This window comes from Aspergillus nomiae (genome assembly GCF_001204775.2).
Source record: "Aspergillus nomiae NRRL 13137 chromosome Unknown contig00307, whole genome shotgun sequence".
Lineage (NCBI taxonomy): Eukaryota > Fungi > Ascomycota > Eurotiomycetes > Eurotiales > Aspergillaceae > Aspergillus > Aspergillus nomiae.
Genome location: NW_015378362.1, coordinates 21,516 through 39,638, shown reverse-complemented (window position 1 = coordinate 39,638; position 18,123 = coordinate 21,516). Strand labels below are relative to the sequence as shown.

The 18,123-nt window shown below is 49.2% G+C and overlaps 9 protein-coding genes across 9 annotated transcripts; 6 read left to right on the top strand and 3 right to left on the bottom strand.

Annotated features, from left to right (window-relative positions):
- Positions 1-2: 2 nt before the first annotated feature.
- On the top strand, positions 3-1,030 carry ANOM_008196 (Ldh family oxidoreductase; the record flags this gene model as incomplete). The annotated part of the gene is made up of 2 exons (XM_015553452.1): positions 3-559; positions 640-1,030. Coding segments are annotated over 2 exons (939 nt in total), but the record flags the coding sequence as incomplete, so codon positions are not given.
- A 441-nt stretch (positions 1,031-1,471) lies between these two features.
- ANOM_008195 (uncharacterized protein) lies at positions 1,472-2,368 on the top strand (the record flags this gene model as incomplete). Its single annotated transcript, XM_015553451.1, has 1 exon — positions 1,472-2,368. The coding sequence occupies one exon, from the start codon at positions 1,472-1,474 to the stop codon at positions 2,366-2,368; it is 897 nt and encodes a 298-aa protein (XP_015403817.1).
- A 70-nt stretch (positions 2,369-2,438) lies between these two features.
- On the bottom strand, positions 2,439-4,746 carry ANOM_008194 (Zn(II)2Cys6 transcription factor; the record flags this gene model as incomplete). The annotated part of the gene is made up of 6 exons (XM_015553450.1): positions 2,439-2,991; positions 3,042-3,360; positions 3,412-3,849; positions 3,901-4,165; positions 4,230-4,583; positions 4,639-4,746. 6 exons carry the CDS (start codon positions 4,744-4,746, stop codon positions 2,439-2,441), a joined length of 2,037 nt encoding a protein of 678 aa, XP_015403818.1.
- Positions 4,747-5,812: 1,066 nt separating this feature from the next.
- Positions 5,813-6,774, bottom strand: ANOM_008193 (copper acquisition factor BIM1-like domain-containing protein; the record flags this gene model as incomplete). Its single annotated transcript, XM_015553449.1, has 3 exons — positions 5,813-6,381; positions 6,440-6,511; positions 6,573-6,774. The coding sequence occupies 3 exons, from the start codon at positions 6,772-6,774 to the stop codon at positions 5,813-5,815; spliced, it is 843 nt and encodes a 280-aa protein (XP_015403822.1).
- Positions 6,775-7,680: 906 nt separating this feature from the next.
- ANOM_008192 (uncharacterized protein) lies at positions 7,681-8,422 on the top strand (the record flags this gene model as incomplete). The annotated part of the gene is made up of 4 exons (XM_015553448.1): positions 7,681-7,813; positions 7,873-7,893; positions 7,965-8,257; positions 8,309-8,422. 4 exons carry the CDS (start codon positions 7,681-7,683, stop codon positions 8,420-8,422), a joined length of 561 nt encoding a protein of 186 aa, XP_015403823.1.
- Positions 8,423-10,430: 2,008 nt separating this feature from the next.
- On the top strand, positions 10,431-11,114 carry ANOM_008191 (uncharacterized protein; the record flags this gene model as incomplete). The annotated part of the gene is made up of 1 exon (XM_015553447.1): positions 10,431-11,114. One exon carries the CDS (start codon positions 10,431-10,433, stop codon positions 11,112-11,114), a length of 684 nt encoding a protein of 227 aa, XP_015403820.1.
- Positions 11,115-12,152: 1,038 nt separating this feature from the next.
- On the top strand, positions 12,153-13,562 carry ANOM_008190 (MCT family MFS transporter; the record flags this gene model as incomplete). Its single annotated transcript, XM_015553446.1, has 1 exon — positions 12,153-13,562. The coding sequence occupies one exon, from the start codon at positions 12,153-12,155 to the stop codon at positions 13,560-13,562; it is 1,410 nt and encodes a 469-aa protein (XP_015403821.1).
- A 271-nt stretch (positions 13,563-13,833) lies between these two features.
- On the bottom strand, positions 13,834-14,517 carry ANOM_008189 (acetolactate decarboxylase; the record flags this gene model as incomplete). The annotated part of the gene is made up of 1 exon (XM_015553445.1): positions 13,834-14,517. The coding sequence occupies one exon, from the start codon at positions 14,515-14,517 to the stop codon at positions 13,834-13,836; it is 684 nt and encodes a 227-aa protein (XP_015403831.1).
- Positions 14,518-15,286: 769 nt separating this feature from the next.
- Positions 15,287-17,129, top strand: ANOM_008188 (thiamine pyrophosphate-binding protein; the record flags this gene model as incomplete). The annotated part of the gene is made up of 2 exons (XM_015553444.1): positions 15,287-15,368; positions 15,433-17,129. 2 exons carry the CDS (start codon positions 15,287-15,289, stop codon positions 17,127-17,129), a joined length of 1,779 nt encoding a protein of 592 aa, XP_015403816.1.
- Positions 17,130-18,123: the final 994 nt, after the last annotated feature.

Below are 18,123 nucleotides of genomic sequence, written 5' to 3'. Positions count from 1 at the left end.
CAAAAGCAATCCTGACCTCCCACGGCGTGCCCACAGACAGAGCCGACCTCATCGCCACAGCGCTCACCCTCGCCGACCTGCGCGGCGTCGACACGCACGGCATAAACCGTCTCCCGGGGTACATCGCCCGTCTCCAAGCCGGAGTAGTCGCACTGGACCCAGAGCTATCATTCAACACCAAAACGCCGACCATGGCGCTTCTGGACGCCAAAAACACCTTCGGCTTTGTCGCCGGCAGCATGGCTATCGACAAATGTGTCGAGATGGCACAGACCTACGGGATGGGCATGGTGGCCGTCCGCAACAGCAACCACTACGGCATGGGGGCTACGTATGTGCTGCGCGCGATCAAGAAGGGGTTCGCTTGTTTCGCGTACACGAATGCGAGTCGGGCCATGCCGCCGTGGGGTGGTGCGGAGGCGCTGCTGGGGACGTCGCCGTTTGCGGTGGGGGTTCCTGGTGGCGCGGAGGGGGACTTTGTCCTGGATGTGTCGCCTTGTGTTGCGGCGCGGGGCAAGATGAGGAAGGCTGCGAGACGGGGGGAGTCGATCCCCGAGGGGTATGCGCTTGATGCGCAGGGACGGCCGACGACGGATCCTGTGGCGGCGTTGGAGGGGGGCGTGGTTTTGCCGATCGCAGGGCCCAAGGGGAGTGGGCTGGCCGTGATGATGGATATCTTTGCCGGCGTGATGAGCGGGTCGCGTTTGCCGGAGGTGTCAATGATCAGTATAAGGAGATGGAGAGCCCGCAGGGGGTTGGGCATTGGTTTTTGGTGTTTCGGCCGGATGTGTTTCTGGATGGTGGGGTGGAGGAGTTTCGGGAGCGGATGGATATGTTGCTGAGGACTGTCAGGGGTGTCAAGAAGGCAGACGGCTTTGACAGGATTTATGTTAGTGGCGAGATGGAGGCGGAGGTCGAGGAGAAGAGGAGGAGTGAGGGCATTCCTTTCACCAAGGCGGAGGTGGACGCCTTGCATTATTTGGGGTTGCAGTCTGGGGTGCAGATTAAGATGGAGGAGGTGAGTAAGTAGGTTTTAATTGTAGTTGTTATGCTAATAGAGGTCATTTGGTGTGCTATGTGACGAGCTATCTTCGCTAGAAGTAGATTATATTTACGTCCATCCACATACTGCGGTTATCTCCCCGGCGATCCCCAAGACGATCCAAGAATGAATATGTGGGGGAAGAGTGTCAAGGATGAGCAATATATGAGCCTTGAGGGGAGTTAGGGCTTTCCCCGGATGACTGAAAGTTTCCCTGCAACGTCACGTCCACGGTTATTCTCCCGGCGAATTTCCGGGCGAACTTCCGTGATCTGCATCAGATGAAAGCGACCCGCAGATCAACATCGAATCATCATCGAACTGGGTTATGATAAGATCACGAGTTAGATACGGTGTTGATAAAGAGGACACATTCACCTGGAGTGCTTGAGTTCGAAATATCAATAACACTTTGTCCATCTTGATACCATGAGCTCTATTGATGTCGACACTATTCCACCCCCGGGGGCTTGGGACAGCCACGTTCACATTGTGGACGAAGATCAATTCCCGCTGCACCCACTCCATCCCTTCCGGCCTAAGAAAGCGCTGTTGTCTAGCCTGCAGGCTTTTCACCGCAGCTTGGGTATTCAGCATGCATGCCTGATTGCATTCTCCGTCTATCATACAGACTACAGCTCCATTTTGGATGCTCTCTCACGTCTTGATAAAGGCCGCGCAGTTGTTTGTATTGACCCAAGCACCATATCGGACGAGGAGCTGCAACAGCTGCACGATGCTGGTGTACGTGGCATCCGCATTAATATGCGCACCCGGGGTGACCCGCTGAACAAGGCTGCAGTGATAGCAGCGGCTGACCGTGTGCGGCCTTTTGGATGGGTCATCCAGGTGTACATCGCCTTGGAGCAGATTGTCGAGTTTGCGCCCCTGGTGCCACAAATCGGCCTCCCAGTTGTCATTGACCACATTGGGGCGCCAGACCAGGCTCGTGGGCCTGGCAGGCTGCAACCGGGGTACACCGAATTGATCGATCTGCTCCATACGGGGCAGGTATGGACCAAACTGAGCGGCACATATCGTTTTCCCAATCTACCCGATCTCGACGAGTACGTGGCCGACATATTGAGGACGGCACCAGACCAAGTCGTCTGGGCGAGTGACTGGCCGCACAGCGGGGGCGTTGAGGCCAACCCGGGAGGAGATCGCAAGAAGGTGCAAGAATACCGGAAGGTTGACGATGCAGCCTTCATAGCTAGATGTAGAAAGTGGTGCCGAGATGTCGAAGGCGGAACTGGAGAACAACTAGCCCGCAAGATATGGGTAGAGAACCCAAGAAAGCTGTGGCAGTGGGATGACGATGAATGAGTAGACTTGAACAATCTTATGGATGTATATAATGGAATAATGAAACCTATTATCCAATCTTGTTTGAATATTATGCTGTGGGGAAGAAGCATTCTCCCCCGGAGTCCATAACGCCATATTGAGTTTCAGGAAAGCAATCCAATAAGGTGGAACCGTCAAGATCCGTACTTCCGCGGTTCAGGGTAGTGCTGTAGCCCACGTCAAGATCTGGGTACGGAAAAGCCGGGAGATAGTTTCTAGCCAGCGGGGTTTGTCCGGTGGGTGCACACGCGAGTTTAGCATCGGGCACATTCGTTGCATCGGCTCTGAGGCTGTTAGTGATGATATGTAGGCTCCGTTGTACCACCGGACATGCTGTAGTCCCCTGCCTTAGAGCCTGAAGGAATGTCTGTATTTTGACTTGAGCGTCGAAGTCTCCTTTCTTCACATCTTGCATCAGGACGGACGCGGCGGTGTAGATGCAGTAAGACATGAGGTAAGTGATCCTAGTGAATCCAAAGCTCCTCTCAAAGAGAAGCAAGAGTTTCTCGATACTATCTGAAGCTGTGCGGCAAGCGGCATGATGCGTCGGAATGTAAGAAAACGGTCGGTGTAGCAGAATAATGGTGGTATAATATAATAAACTGTAAAATGATTAGCGGCATTGCAAAGGAAGCGCCTGACGAGGGCTCACTTTTGCGTGATAATGTGAGGCGGAGGACAAACTTGGGGCAAGTTGTCCGGATCATATCTTAAATGCACAGGCGACTGTTCTCTCCAGTGGTCAAGTCTCCCCTGGATTCTGTTCAACGCTTCATCCATGTTGATATTTCCGCGGCGGGAGTATAGTTGTAGGATGATGTCGTTCAATATAACAGCAAGTTTGCATACGTTTTGGAAACTTGAAACCAAATGGGACTTCCTCGGCGGATATTCCGCTGGCGGTGCCTTATCGGGACTGATTTGATCACCATAGTACGGTGCCCATAGGTCGTTCTCTGCCGAATCATCCACTAAAGACGGTTAGCGTGTGTTGCTTATGAGATGTCGAGCCCAGTACTGACAAAGCTCCGGACACCGATCGAATGGCAGCTCTTGGAGAATTGGCATGCGTCCAAGAAATAGGCTTATGGCCTTATCCCAGAAGTAGCAGCTCCAGAAAAGGCGTCGGCGGATCTCCAAGTCCTCCGCAGTTAGGTGTCCAAGCGTAGCGATCTTAGTCGTGCTGTGGTGGAGTCCCAGGTCGCTAACCATGCGAAAGGCCATGCCGCTGTACAGCCATGCTTGAGATATCGAACCCCAAGCGAGCTCGCGGGCACTGAGCTGAAGAAGGCCCTGAGCAGTCGGAATGCTGCTGGGATTGTGTATTTCGGTGCCCAGGAGAAGACGTGCTCTTGAGATCAAGAGTTCACTTGTTTGGTGATCGTCAAAACGTGCTGCGTGAGCACACATGACAACGACTAGAAAGGGAGAATAACATGGCCCGCTGACAGCCATATCTCCTGCAATACAGTTAGACTCGTTTTATGCAAAGGAGTAGTTTTGTGACTGACGCATGAACGCGGGGCGATAGACCCAGTTGAACATTGGCGCAATCCACGTCCAATGGATTTGAAGCAGTTTCGATATCATCTGCCGAGGGATGTCGGTTTGAATCGCCGCATTTCCTAAGGCGAATTCCTCCCAGGTTCTCGACTCGAGAGCAGCCGAAGTGAGCAGTGATCGGGCGTCAGACATAGACGAATGCGAGTCATTTATGTTTGTTGATTCGGCCGGTGGTGGCGCGTGGACGGCGGATGTAGGACCATAGTAGCAAAGCTATCCAAACAGCTACAAGGTCAATGAACATACAAAGAGCTTCCTGTGTTGGAGAATTACGTACCTTTCCATTTTCATCGAGACTGAGATCCGAAAGCAACACCTGTTCCGGCGCCATGTCAGATTCAGGAGTCACCTGTGTCGTCGAGCTCGCCTCGGCGTGAGAAGCGCTATCGAAACTGGTATCAACTGAGGGCGTATTGGGAATATGCCGCTCCATTGGAAATACATGCTGAGCCAAGTTCGCCTCTCTTGCCTCGTGCAACGCGACACGCAGCTCGGCGATGGTTTGCTCAGTCTCTTGTAATCTCTTGGCCATGGCAAGGATCTGCGACATGGGTGGGGCCTTTTCATAGCGACACTCCACGCCATAGACCTCGCAGGTCTTGCATCCCGGCTGTGTGCCATCGCATCTTGTCTAAATGAGGTGAGCGACAGATGATGCGAGAATATCCATCAAGGATCGAACCAACCTTTCTCACTCGGCAGTTGGCACATGTCAAACCACGTTTCGACCGATTAACCCCCTCAGGCGCACCGAGTCTCGAAGCGTTATCGTTGATCTGGCGTGATTTTGGCATTATTGCGGACACAATGGTATGGATGATAAGGGGGAGAAAAAAGGCAGGGAAAAAAAATAAGTGAGGCGAAACACAAGGATCACGGAATAGTGTATAGGGGTCGAAAAGCTGTTAGGCCCAATACTGGTAAAGATTTACCTTAATTAACCTCGACTCGCATAAAAGCGGGGTTCCCCCCATATTCTTAATACCAGTCGACTGATCCAGTGATCTCCTATAGTATCTACGAATATTCCATTTTTTTAGTCCCAATGCTAGACTGCAGTTTAGCCAGAACCATCTCCCGAACCGTTCCCTACTAACAAACTAACTCCTCGTTCCCCAAAGGCTAATTAAATGCCTCGTTAATTAGAAATATCTGCATAGGGCGTCCTAACAAGATAGAGATCTACGTAAGCCCCAGATAAACCCACCATTAGCCTCTTTTCATGTACCCCATACTAATATAAAATGCTATACTGGACAAGCTATGATGCGGTGGACTCCGCGTCCCACTGTCGATGCTTACAATACCGAGCATAGAAGGTCATAGAATATATTTCTAATCATTTAGCCTCCTGTGGAGGTCTTGTACTCTTAGATAAGACGAATTGGCAGAGTTTTCTCGTGTTTACTACGTCGGAGCGGCTATTGCGGGTTGAAAAAAAGTTGGATTCCGACTAACCCGCGGAAAGAACCTGGTAACGTGACATCCGCATATCTTCCACAGAAACACTGCTGCTTACCCTTGGCTGCGAACTGCTTGGGAGGGGACAGGATGGGACAAATAGCCGACCAGGTTGCTGTCGTGGATCAGCCAAGTATATTTCTCCAAAGTTGGTATCCCGTTATATTGAATTAAGAAAAGAGTGTTATGATTCTGATGCTCATCAAGCAACTATAGCACAGTACATTCAACACATTGTACGTCGAGGTACGTGAGAAGAAAAGTAACATAATATCCCATGGAGGGTGTCATTCAACCATTCATATCACATCGCATAGCAGTCATCAAGGGAATCTCCTTCCAAAAGGTCTACCCCCAACCCCCTACCCACAAGAAGGACAGCCCATGCCTACACCATACCTATCGAATCTTCCGAAGACCCTCGGTATCCACCTTGGGATCAACAGTAGCAGTCTCGGCCCAATCCACATTCCTAACAGACGCCTTTTGACGATATGAGCGATACTTTTGCAAGAACCTTCGATATCCGAACAGAACTGCAAGAGCAATCACCACAGCCGCCACACAACCAACCACAATACCAGCGATAGCACCGCCAGAAAGACCTGAGCTTGACTCCTTTGTACCAGAATCTTTGGAGGAAGAGCTCGATGATCCGGCAGTGGCAGTGGCACCAGCGGTAGCCGTGGGACTTGTGACAGCGGTGAATTCATCCGCTGTGACGTTAAAACAAGGCACCTGAGTTGTGAACTTGCTGGCAGCGACATATCTGACATCGGCGCAGGCATAGTAGGTCTCGTTCTTGTCGGTGTCGAAGTCCGAGGTGTACTTGATTTGGAAGGTAGCGTTCATTCCTTCTTCGACATCGATGGAGGGGTTGGGCACAGGATAGCATTCGTGGCCTGGCTCGATGTCCTTGATACTTGATCCATCGATGAATGGCTCAAAGTCATCATTAGTGCTGGGGTCTGGATAATAATTAGCTTGGATAAGCTGTATACTTAGGAGGTGGGACGTTTGACGTACCGCTTTTGTGAGAGATCGCGATCTGAACGTTCCACGATTCGTCTTGAATGACGAGTGCGAGTTGACCATTGACTTGAAGCACGCACGCTCATTAGCGGTTTAGTGAATATCTTGGTGCTCAAAGGGGACTCACCCATAGGGAAGTCGGTTCTGTTCGTGGCACCAGAAGCTGAGCCACATGGAGCCGTGTTATCGTAGGCGGCGCCCCAGGTACGATCTGACGGCCACATGAAGGCCACAGGGCCCATCTCCTTGGCTGCTTCTTCTCCATGGGCCCATGCGCCAATGGCAGAGGATAGGGCCACAAGAGGCACAAAGCTACTCTTCATGAACATGTTGGGGGACACCTGTTAAAGCTTTCAAGAGCCTTGAAAATTAAGTGAGAGTGTATGGAGTTCTTCGGAAAGGGATCATAACCACGCTACTTATAAGCCTGCAGCAGTCTACTCGCCACCATCCACTCTTGCAAATCTCGGAGATCCGATAAATGGCCTAACATGCATGTGTCACAATACCATCTGTGTCTACCCGCCAAGGAACGAGTTCATTCGACGAAGGCCCGCCCAGGTCTCCGGCATTTTGCAGCAGAGAATTCATTCACCGGAAACTCTGGCATGAGTGTCCGTGGTGGAATGATACCTGATAGTCGAGATCATTACGCGAAAATTAGTTTTTCCCCAATTGCCAAGAAAAATAGATTACTGATCCTGTAAACAAAGAGTGCAGGGCGCAAACAAAGGCCGGATTGGATCAGATAAGATCAATCAGATAAGATGGTGGGTGGGGCCCTGGCTCACTAATCTTTTTAGCGCTCTTCGAGTTACATCGTTTTTACCACGAATGACTTCCGATTAGTCCAAAGCAGGGTCTTAGAGGGTCCTTTCCACATCTCTCCTCTTATTACTCCGTACCCTGTCGGCATATTCCGTGGCTTCAGAAAGACACTATCCCAGGACTGGGAATCGGTCCCGAGGGGTCGTGAGTCCCCGAATGGTCGTACGACTTTTTCTTTCTCTTTTGTTTTTCTTGTTTGTTTGTGTACTTTGGATACAATACTGTTCTATCACGGAAAGGAGCGCAACCGAAATGTGATCCTATCTTAGTAGTCGGAAGGATGTATAAGTAGGCGCTAAATTTCCCAGCTCCTCACTGTCTTTGCCCACCACCCATCTTTAGCCTTTTCAATTACTTAGTACTTGACACTCTTTTCGTGCATCCCGCGTTCATTTGCCAAACCAACCATGCATCTTCCTACTCTTGTAACTCTCGCCTGCATGGCGGTCAGCGCCAGTGCGTTCCAATACCCAGACTTTGTCCCATTGCACCGTCGGCAGGACCCCGGTACTCCCGAGTACGACTGCCATGCAAACTGCGGTGAGTTCAGCTTTTCCTATTTATTAAACTACTTCATAGCAGCAAACTGATCAAACCAGGGGGAGTCATTGTTGCTGCTCGTAAAGACGGCTACTGCGATACCGACACCTTCAAAACTGAGTTATCTGAATGCCTTAAGTGTGCACTCAAGTACGACATGTGGAAGTATTACGGCTCGGGCGTTCCAAGGCCGCTACTGGATGTGGTGTGGACGCCACTCCTGTCGAAGCGTCCTCCACTACGACCACGGCCGCTGGTAGCGCCAGCGCTACTGAAACGGGAAACTCAGTCACCTTATCCCCGTCTTCCACTTCGACTAACGCTGCTGCAACCACGGGTGCAACCTCTGCTGCTTCTGGCGTTACGCCTAGCTCTAGCGGTGCGATTACCTCGACACCCGCTGCATCTACCGTGGTGTCTTCTGCGACACCGTCTCAGAACTCGGTAAGATTTTCGTCTTTTTCTTTTGAAACCCCACTAAGTCGCTTCTCCTAGACTGGCGGTGCTTCGCCGAGTGTCAGCTTATTCCCTGGAGCTGCGTCTACTATTTCGCACGATGGACTGCTGCTTAGTGTGCTAGCTGGATGTCTTGCTGTGGCCTTTTTGTAAAGGAGTTTGACTATTTGATATGATGCTGTCAAGAGAGCTGATCAAGTGGAATAACGTGATTGTACTCTACTGTGAACATCTACAGGGCGTTGAAGATATGTGGGGATGGAAGCGAGTGGCGATAGTAATTAGTTAATTTTCCGAATTCCAGTAATTTAATCCACTCCTATAGAATAGTAAATGACGCTAGTGAAACCTTCAAGCAAGACATGTCGGAACGACGTTGGTTCGAAAAGCCGATTTCCGATTTAAAATAGCACTCTGCATTAGTGATGTAACATGAACAAAGCTATACAAAGACCTCTATACCCTAGAAATTGATGTGTCATATAGTACAGAGCCTACCTGCGGTGTGCAACATTGTGCATTAGGGATGCTACTCCGACAAGCCCTATCCCTCCATCTCAACTCTCAGTCTCCACCGAAGGACCCGCCACCACAAAGAGCGTCCCGCTTTTTGGCTGTTTAATTCCGCTCGGGCTTTGCTTCCGGCTCTTCGTTAATACCCAGTTCTATGAACCCACACCGTAACTTTTTATCTGATCCAAGCTTGTGATTCTGCGTTAGCGTGCTTGTTGTGCTCGGAGCAGGTCGGGACGTTCTAGTCTCATATAGCTGTGCGCTTATCAATCGGGGTTGTAATCGTGAGTACTCCGTACATTAAGAATGGTCAGACATTGGACATAAGCAGGCGCGCTGGATGATGTGATTAATATTAGGATAGCAGTATTGAATAGATAGAGATCCTGATATTTCAAAAGGTCTTCTATCTATCATGCATAGAAATCAAATAATTTAGGTTATCGGGCCTTTTGAAAGACAGTTCAAACTTTTCAGAAAATGTCAATCACGTGGGAGTAGTATAGTTCCTGGTTTACTGGAAAATTCTTAGATTATTAATAATGATCAACATCCTACATGCGTTCAATGAGGACCATACTGATAAGCACGTCAATGACGAAACAGATATCTCAATAGCTACCGAGGCGTAGCGTAGAAGGGCTGAAATACTCCACTTGTTTGCATGAGAAATTCCATAGCGTTATGTGTGCCATTCAATTAGGAAGTGGTCATATGATGGCCAGCGTGCACAATAATACATATGAGCAGTCTTGCAGACCAGCTGGAAGGACTCCAAATTTTGATCTCTGATTCTTCCACAGCTTAATGGCGAGGATGAAGAAGCTTCACTGGCAAGCTTCTGATTTTCAATTTTATTTGAACTTCGAAGTACGGCAAGAAAATAGTGTATTGTATGCATTGAAAAGCTGATCTGGTAGTAGAGTATTCTTAAGAACTGTTGTATAGGTTTAATCGCCTGGATCCTGCCAACTTTAATAAGCTCTACGATCATCTTTGTCTATGTATGTAGTACTTGCCCGTACTAAACAGGTTAACTCTTGATATCTGTCGATAGACACAAAAGTTGGCTTTCATTCATCTTATTTCCCACTTATGTATCTCGCTCGGTATTACAATTCAATTTAATTCTAGGGACCTCTCCCGGTATTCCATTATGTCCTATTCAAGAGAAGTAAATGTAATGTTTTAAGCCCCTGGACCATCGAGGATAGCTTCCCGGTATATGTAGAATATTTTCTCGAGCTCTATCATGTATATCCCGAATATCAAATTACAAAGAAAATAGGCCGCTCAATTTTGCAAGGTAGTCTCTCTAGAAATTGCCCCAATTCATTTATACTCACTGCTAGATCGACAGTCCCTGATGTCGAATGTTGTTTGTACGACTCATCATTGCCCTCCTTTGTTTGCCTGTACCCCTCATCCGTAGGATGTATGATTGGCAGATGTCCCCATAACTTGTCTGACCTATTCATATGGCAAGTCTCAAATGTGCATTATCCCTCTGTAAACAATTTTGTATTGACTTGTTCTCTGGAAAAAGAACGAAAAAGGTACCTTGGTTGGACTCTCCTCGCTTCTTCACTTCCCGAGGACACTGTTCGATATAATCAATCGCCAGCGGCCAGAACACGTCTTCGACATCATGGCGGCTGCAAGCCCGAACAGGACTCTTTCTCGGCCACTATCTTCGACTCATACCGGCTTTTCAGACCTCCCGATTTATCTACGCAATAGAATCTACAGACAAGTGCTGGCTGTGTCACATCCAATCTTCTTATTTCAGGATCCGCGTTGCCCTATAGAATCCTTTACACCCGAAAAGCCAAGCCAATCGCTTGCGCTTTTATATACCAATCGACAAGTATCCAAGGAGGCAAAAGCAGTCCTCTATAGTACGAATGAGTTTGCCCTGGAGGAGAGTACAAAACGCCAGGCCAGTCTTGTGAAATCTTTCCTGAACTGCATCGGCCCGGCGAATGCAGGCTTTCTGTCGTACCTGCGGATGGATTTTCCAGCCATAGAGAGAGTGGATGGTCAACTGGGTGAAATAAAAATTGGGGAAGATGGCCTGCAGACTTTGCGACTCCTCCAAGAACAGTGCACCAACTTGAAAACACTGGAAACCCTCGTTTACGGTCCGAACTACGGTCTATTAACAGACCAAGAGATCAATGTCCAACTCCTCCGAGATGTATTGGAAGACATTAACACACAGTTCAGAGCTATTGAGTCTCTGGACAGAATCATTGTCAAGGTTTGCAGCGGATCTGCAAGCCCTCCAACTATAGAGTTTATGGAAGAGCTTGGTTGGATTGTCTTCACGTAAGAATCCTTAATGCAATCTCATGAATTATGCTATATGAAAGCTAACTAATAAAGCCGATAGCAAGACATAGTGCAAGGAAAAGGAGGAGTCTATCTAGACAGTACTTCGAGTCGTTAAAGCAATATATTCGCCTGCTGTTTATAATCACGTGACCTTTCGATGCCAGATCATCACAAGTTGCAGTAAAACGATTTAACTTGGAACATATTCTGTCATTCTTAGAGATTTTATGAGGGTTGGGAAGGTTGAACATTTATAGATTGAAGGAGCTGACCCACATGCATAGAGGGTCAGTGATCGGTGATCAATGATCACAATTTCAAAGGCCGAGATCCGGCGTTTGCATCGGACTATGCGTGGCCGTTGAGATCGACTGAATCAACGTACTGAAGATCCATAATTTGATGGTCAGTGATCCTTTCGCACGCTAGTGGGAGACAAGCAGACATCTTTGAGCCGCTTCACACGACTTTCAACCAATTTGTCTCTGGGAGTCATAGTCGATCCAATCGTCACTATCATTTGTCCCATACGTTGTCTTTAACAGTAATGTCGTTAAACCAGCTGTAACTGCTGGGCTCACTCGTGTGAGGAGACCATTTCTCTGGCCACGTCCAGATAAAGCATAGCAACTATAAAATATATCTGAGACTAAAGGGGCAGCGAGGCCCATTGTTTGCCGCCGGCCACTACGAGGGCTTTCTGAAAAGAACCACTTTTTTCCGTTCTAGAACCCACTTCTGAATATTCTTGGGGAACCAGGAACCTACGCTTGATGGAGACTTCTTCGACTTGAAGAGTATTCGTTATAGGTCTCGGCTTGAGACAATCACCGGGAGCGTCGTAGGGCTATGGATCAAACGCCGTCCGGCCTATCACCGCATAGATATAAGCCGGATCCACAGTATGAGACTTCGTTTTCTCCAGTTATCATAGATATAATGCTAACTGTATTTTCTTGGGCTAGCTAACCTCAATCATAGATATATAACGCCATGCCAACAAAAAAGTCTCTCTCATTGCCATTCGCCCACCAACATGGAGAAAGATATCCAACAACCGGGTGACCAAAACCAGCCCTCAGAAGGCCCAGTCCAACCTCAAACTCAACAACAGCATGAGTTAAGTGTACCGCCAGACGGTGGGTATGGATGGGTCTGCACAGCAGCAGCGGCCACAATCAACGCCCACTCATGGGGCTTCAACTCTGCATACGGCGTATTCCTCGCTCACTACCTGAAGCAGGATACCTTCCCCGGCTCCTCACCCTTGAAGTACGCGTTCGTGGGATCCCTAAGCATCGCCCTTCTACTACTCGTATCACCCATCGCCACAATAGGTGTCCGAGAATGGGGCATAAAACCAATAATGTTCTGCGGAGTCATTCTCGAAACCGCCAGTCTAATCAGCGCGAGCTTCGCCACCGAGATCTGGCACCTTTTCCTCACACAGGGAATCCTCTTCGGCATGGGCGTAGGCTTCCTCTTCATCCCCACGGCCGCAGTCGTCCCGCAATGGTTCACCACAAAACGCTCCCTAGCCAGCGGCATCTCGCTCTCCGGCGCCGGCCTCGGTGGCCTCATCTACTCGCTCGCAACCGGCGCCATGATCCGCAATCTAGGGCTGCAATGGGCGTTCCGCATCCTTGGCATAATCGGCTTCGTCGTAAACACAATATGCACGCTCCTAATCAAAGACCGCAACAGCGGCCCCACTACAAGCTCCCACAAACGAACATCCATGAAGCTCACCCTCCTTCACAAAGCCGAATACCAACTCCTCCTCGGCTTCGCCAGCTTCACAATGCTCGGCTACTTCGTCCTCATGTACAGTCTCGCCAACTACGCCAACGAGATCGGCCTCAACGCCTCCCAAGCCTCCATCATAACCGCAATATTCAACCTCGGACAGGCCGTCGGCCGCCCCTGCATCGGCTACTTCAGCGACCGCGTCGGACGGATTAACATGGCTGGCTCCATGACCTTCCTGGCGGGTCTCTTGGCGCTGGTGGTCTGGACAAATGCGAAGACCTACGGCGTGTTGGCCTTCTTTGCCGTCGCCGAGGGGCTCGTCGGAGGGAACTTCTGGGCCACTATTGCGCCGCTGATGGCTGAGGTCGTCGGGTTGAAAGAAGTGCCGGCTGGGCTGAATCTGTTATGGTTGAGTATTGTGTTGCCGTGTACGTTTAGCGAGCCGATTGCGTTGGAGATCGTGGCGGGGACGGGTGATTATCTGGGCACGCAGTTGTTTACGGGGTTTGTTTATTTGGTGGCAGCGGGGTGTCTGGTGGCTTTGAGGGGGTGGAAGGTTATGGTGGATTCGAGGCGTGTTGGTGTGTTTGGGGATAGTAGTGGGAGGGTTGGTGGTGTGGATGCACCGAGGGGGGAGACAGAGAAGGTCGGGTTTGTGGAGTTTTGCCGGCTTTGTGTTAGGAAAGCAGTTGTTTGAGCGTATTTGGAAGTTGATATCTATGGTGTCGTTAATTGTTTGCCATGAAAGATCCCCTTGTACACCATACCATACCCTTGAATGCACTCCTATCCAAGAAATACATAATCTAGAATACGATACAGAATCTCGAATAGCCTACCAGCCATTGCCCATGCTATACATAAGTCACCAGCTGAGCAAATACATAGCATTAAGCCAACGCTAGCCTGAACTCCCTCCAAAACACCCCAAGTAATATCACATCCCCTTCTCCTTGCCACTAACGAGCCTACCGGGGCTCTGCAACTACCTCTGAACTAAACTCCTCCGTCTCCGGCAACTGCACCGTATACTTCCTAACAACCGCAACCTCCAAACTCACATCCACACCATCAAACTGCAGGATATGCCCACCCACCTTCCTATCCGCCGAAAGAAAATGCAAATGAAGCCCCACAACACTAGACGCATGCGTGAACCCAGGAGCAAAGAACGCAAAGACCACCCCTCTCTGATTCTCAAACAACCCCACCCTCTGCCTTTCCACAACCTCCGCCATAGTCTCGTGAGGATGGCACTGCGGCCCGGCAACCCGGTACTTGATCTGCGGGAAGACGCCCTCGATTCGAATCGCAAGGAAGGAATTCGCCGAGCCCGGACACAGACCTGCGATGACGTCTAGGAGAGTCTCGTCGCTGAGAGTGGGGAGGGTGACGCTTGTCGTGGGCCGGAAGTGCGTGGTCATGAGGAAGGGCGTGACGTCGCAGGGTTCAAGAGTGCGTGCTCCTCCGCTAGATGTGTTCTGGTATGCCTGGCCGTCGACGATGGTCACTTCGCCGTCCATCTTGGCTAGTGTACCCAGGCCGTGGTCGCCTTTGGTGAGGAGCTGTGTGACTGGGACGCCGTCATCGCAGATGCCTTGGGCGAGGGTGTTGATTACGGAGTATTGGTATATCTCGTTGGGGGCTGGCATTTTGGGTTGGTCCCGTAGGCTATGGGGTTGTGCAAGTAGTGATAAGAGTACAGAGGGTTGATTGTGTGTGTATTACGTTGCAGCATATATGCATGTCCCAGTCTGTAGGGTTTCCTTCTCCTTCCTCGTGCGTGTCCAGGTGAGGATGTACTACATATACACATTGGGAATACGTCATTTGTGAAAGATAGAGTTCTAAGTTCTCAACCGAATATCCTGACGGAAGGAATGAGAGGATTTTGATATAGATGGCGGTGGGATTTAGAGTCGACTAGCCACACCGGTTATTAAAACCTTAGCCTTCGATCTAGTGGCAGAGGCGTTGTTCGCAGGATTGCAAGGTTCATACAAACACAATTCACAGGAATGACATTGGAATAACCATGGGTCGTGGGCTCAGCCTTGGCTGCGCTGTTCCCGAACCCTGATTTTGACATCATCAGAATCGGTTGGCATCAAGACATTCCCCTGATTAACAAGACCTTGTGTAGCTACGCCAATATTATACGCAACGGCAAATGCCTAGTCGAATTAGATAAAGGTATGTGGGAAGCAATTACTTCATTCCTTGTCATTTTAATAGCAATTCGCCTCTTATACATGGCATGTCAGAGAAGCTAACGCAGCTATAGATGGTATAAGTGAACATCAAATACCCACGGATTGTACCCAGGCTTGCTCAACAGCTGATCCAGACCTTGCCAGGAATATATAGTCCAGCAAGGGTTTGAATGAGAGCTGGTTATACTCATACATAGGCTTTTACAACATGTCGCTCAAGGAACTCGTCGGTATGAAGGGCGGAGACTTCTTTCACCACTTATTGATCCATCACAACGTTGAACATGTTTGTAAGTTCTCAACGAGCTTAGAACCCTACATACTTGTCAGTTCCCAGTACTGATTGCTATACAGTCGGTTATCCAGGGGGTGCTGTGCTTACACTACTCGACGGAATCTTGGGAAGCGACAAGGTCCAGTTTATCCTTGCTCGTCATGAACAAGGCGCAGGACATATGGCAGATGGCTACGCTCAAGCCACAGGACGCCCAGGAGTAGTGCTTGTGACATCTGGTCCAGGGATGTCCAATTTAGTAACCGCTATGTTGGATGCGTTGGTTGACGGGAATCCAATGGTGGTCATCTGTGGGCAGGTTGCGACCGGTGTGCTAGGCACTGGTGCATTCCAAGAGATCGATATTCCAGCGCTCGCCAAGCCATGCACGAAATGGTTTACCGTTGTGCAGAAGATCGAAGATCTTCCTTCTTCATTAGAGATGGCGTTCCAGCAGGCCATGGGAGGACGGTCTGGACCGGTTCTTGTTGCCATTCCTATCGATGTGAGCTCTACTATTTTTGACAATGCAGCATTTGAGAAGGCGTCGAAAGATATCTCGCGGATACGAGCAAGTGCAAACAAAGTGGCACAGCAGCCTAGTCACTCTACGCTGCTGCAAGGTACCATTCAGCGGGTAGCCAACCTGATCAACACCGCTGAACAGCCAGTGATTATTTCTGGTCATGGAGTATTGAATAGTCCGAGAGGTCCTTCGCTTCTTTCAAAATTGTCGGAATCGGCAAACATTCCTGTTGCTACCACTCTTTTGGGCCTGGGAAGCTTCGATGAGACTAAGCCTGAAGCCCTCCACATGGTTGGAACGCACGGAGCAGTATACGCCAATTATGCGGTGCAGAAAGCAGACCTTATAATAGCCTTGGGAGCTCGACTAGATGAGCGCGTGGTAAGCGACCCAGAATCGTTTGCGCCGAAGGCTATCGAGGCCGAACGGAGCAGTCGGGGTGGAATTATCCAATTTGATATCGAGCCCGACAACGTCAACAAGGTTGTTCGAGTAACAGAAGCCGTGCTTGGTGACTTAAGTGATACTCTGCCACTGTTGATCTCAAATTTACAGAAGGGTAACAAGCACCGTGCATGGATCGAACAAATTCAAGCATGGAAGACGCAGTATCCCTTCCCACCCAGGTCACCAGACTTAATGACGAAGGTTCTACCTTCCCACATTCCGATAGAAATCGATCGACAGGCCAAATTGTCATCCACACGAACAATAGTGAGCACTGGAGTGGGCCAGCACCAGATGTGGGCAGCGCGCTGCTATCGCTGGCGATCTCCAAAGACATTTATAACCTCGGGTGGCCTGGGTACAATGGGATTCGGGGTCCCCGCAGCTATTGGTGCGCAGCTAGGATGCCCAGATTCTCAAGTAATCAATATAGATGGAGATGGGTCGTTCTGCATGACAATGCAGGAGCTCTTAACCGCCTCACAGTACAATGTGAAGATAAAGGTCATTATTTTCAACAATGGGGAACAGAAAATGATGACCCAGTATCAGCAAACTTATTTTAACGGTCGAGTGGCATTTTCACATCTGAAAAATCCAGACTTTGTGACCCTAGCAGAGAGTTTCGGTTGTGAGGCGCGTCGATGTCATCTTCTTGAAGAGCTGGAGAGTAGCATCCAGTGGCTTTTAGAGGCCGACGGTCCAGCGATCCTGGACATTAATCTGGAGAGTGAACCTTCACTTCTTCCTATTGTACGCGTTGGGGCGTCCTTGGATACATTCATAACGGAGGAGATATGCTAGCAATATAAGATGATCTGCCTAGTTGGATTATGCAATGTTTCTCTCGGGGCTATTGGTGCAGTATACCCTAAGTCACTTAGGATCATTTGGAGGGACTTAAGTACTGGCAAGTCAAGTAAAGAAATCAGGTGACAAGTTGCTCAACCCCAGGAGGTATTACGGAAGGATGGGTTGATAAGTAAGGCCGAATCCTTTGAGGGAGACCTTCAAGCAATGTCTAGGATTATTGAAATCCTGGATGCTGAAGGTCTCGCCGAGTAACAATTCATATCCTTAGGTACCATCCATAAGATACAATAGATAAGCTTTCCGATTCAAAGTTTCGGCCAAACCATTATGCCTGAATCTCGTCAAAAAGACCAGCCAGGGACAGTACCGTACCACTTTTTACCTACATGTTTGTGTATCATTGCACCGGCGTGTTTGAAAGAGGCCTTCTGCGCTGTCTTTTTTGTTTGCTGACCTATTTGATTCTGCAATCACCCGTTCTGAATCAGGCATCAGCGTTTAGAGGCAATCAAGGTAGAAGCCCTATATGACTGCATTATCCTACCCACATTAACATCCCCCACCCTTACTATAATCGCTATTATGATATGACTACGGATTTCATGTTGACAACAGTGCCAGGCCGCGTTCTAGACGTACCGCCTTTATCTCTTTGTCTCCAGGCAGTATAAAGAAGCCTCAGTATCACCTGGATCGTGGAATCAAGGCCTTCGTTTCATCTTATCTGACGCTTCATCATATCACAAGTTTGAATATCAAACAACTACATGTCAATTTGAATTGTTATCTTTTCTTTGACACGGTACCCATTTCTAGTTATATAAGCCCTACGTGCGATAACTGGTTTGCCACGCATCTTAGGTTCCTTGGGTTGCACACGACGAGTCACCACGTACACCTTGCAACCTTGCATGGATGCAAATTTTGATTGACTGCGAAGTTCTCTAAGGTAATCAGGGCGGGAATCATCATTTGTTACTCTGCT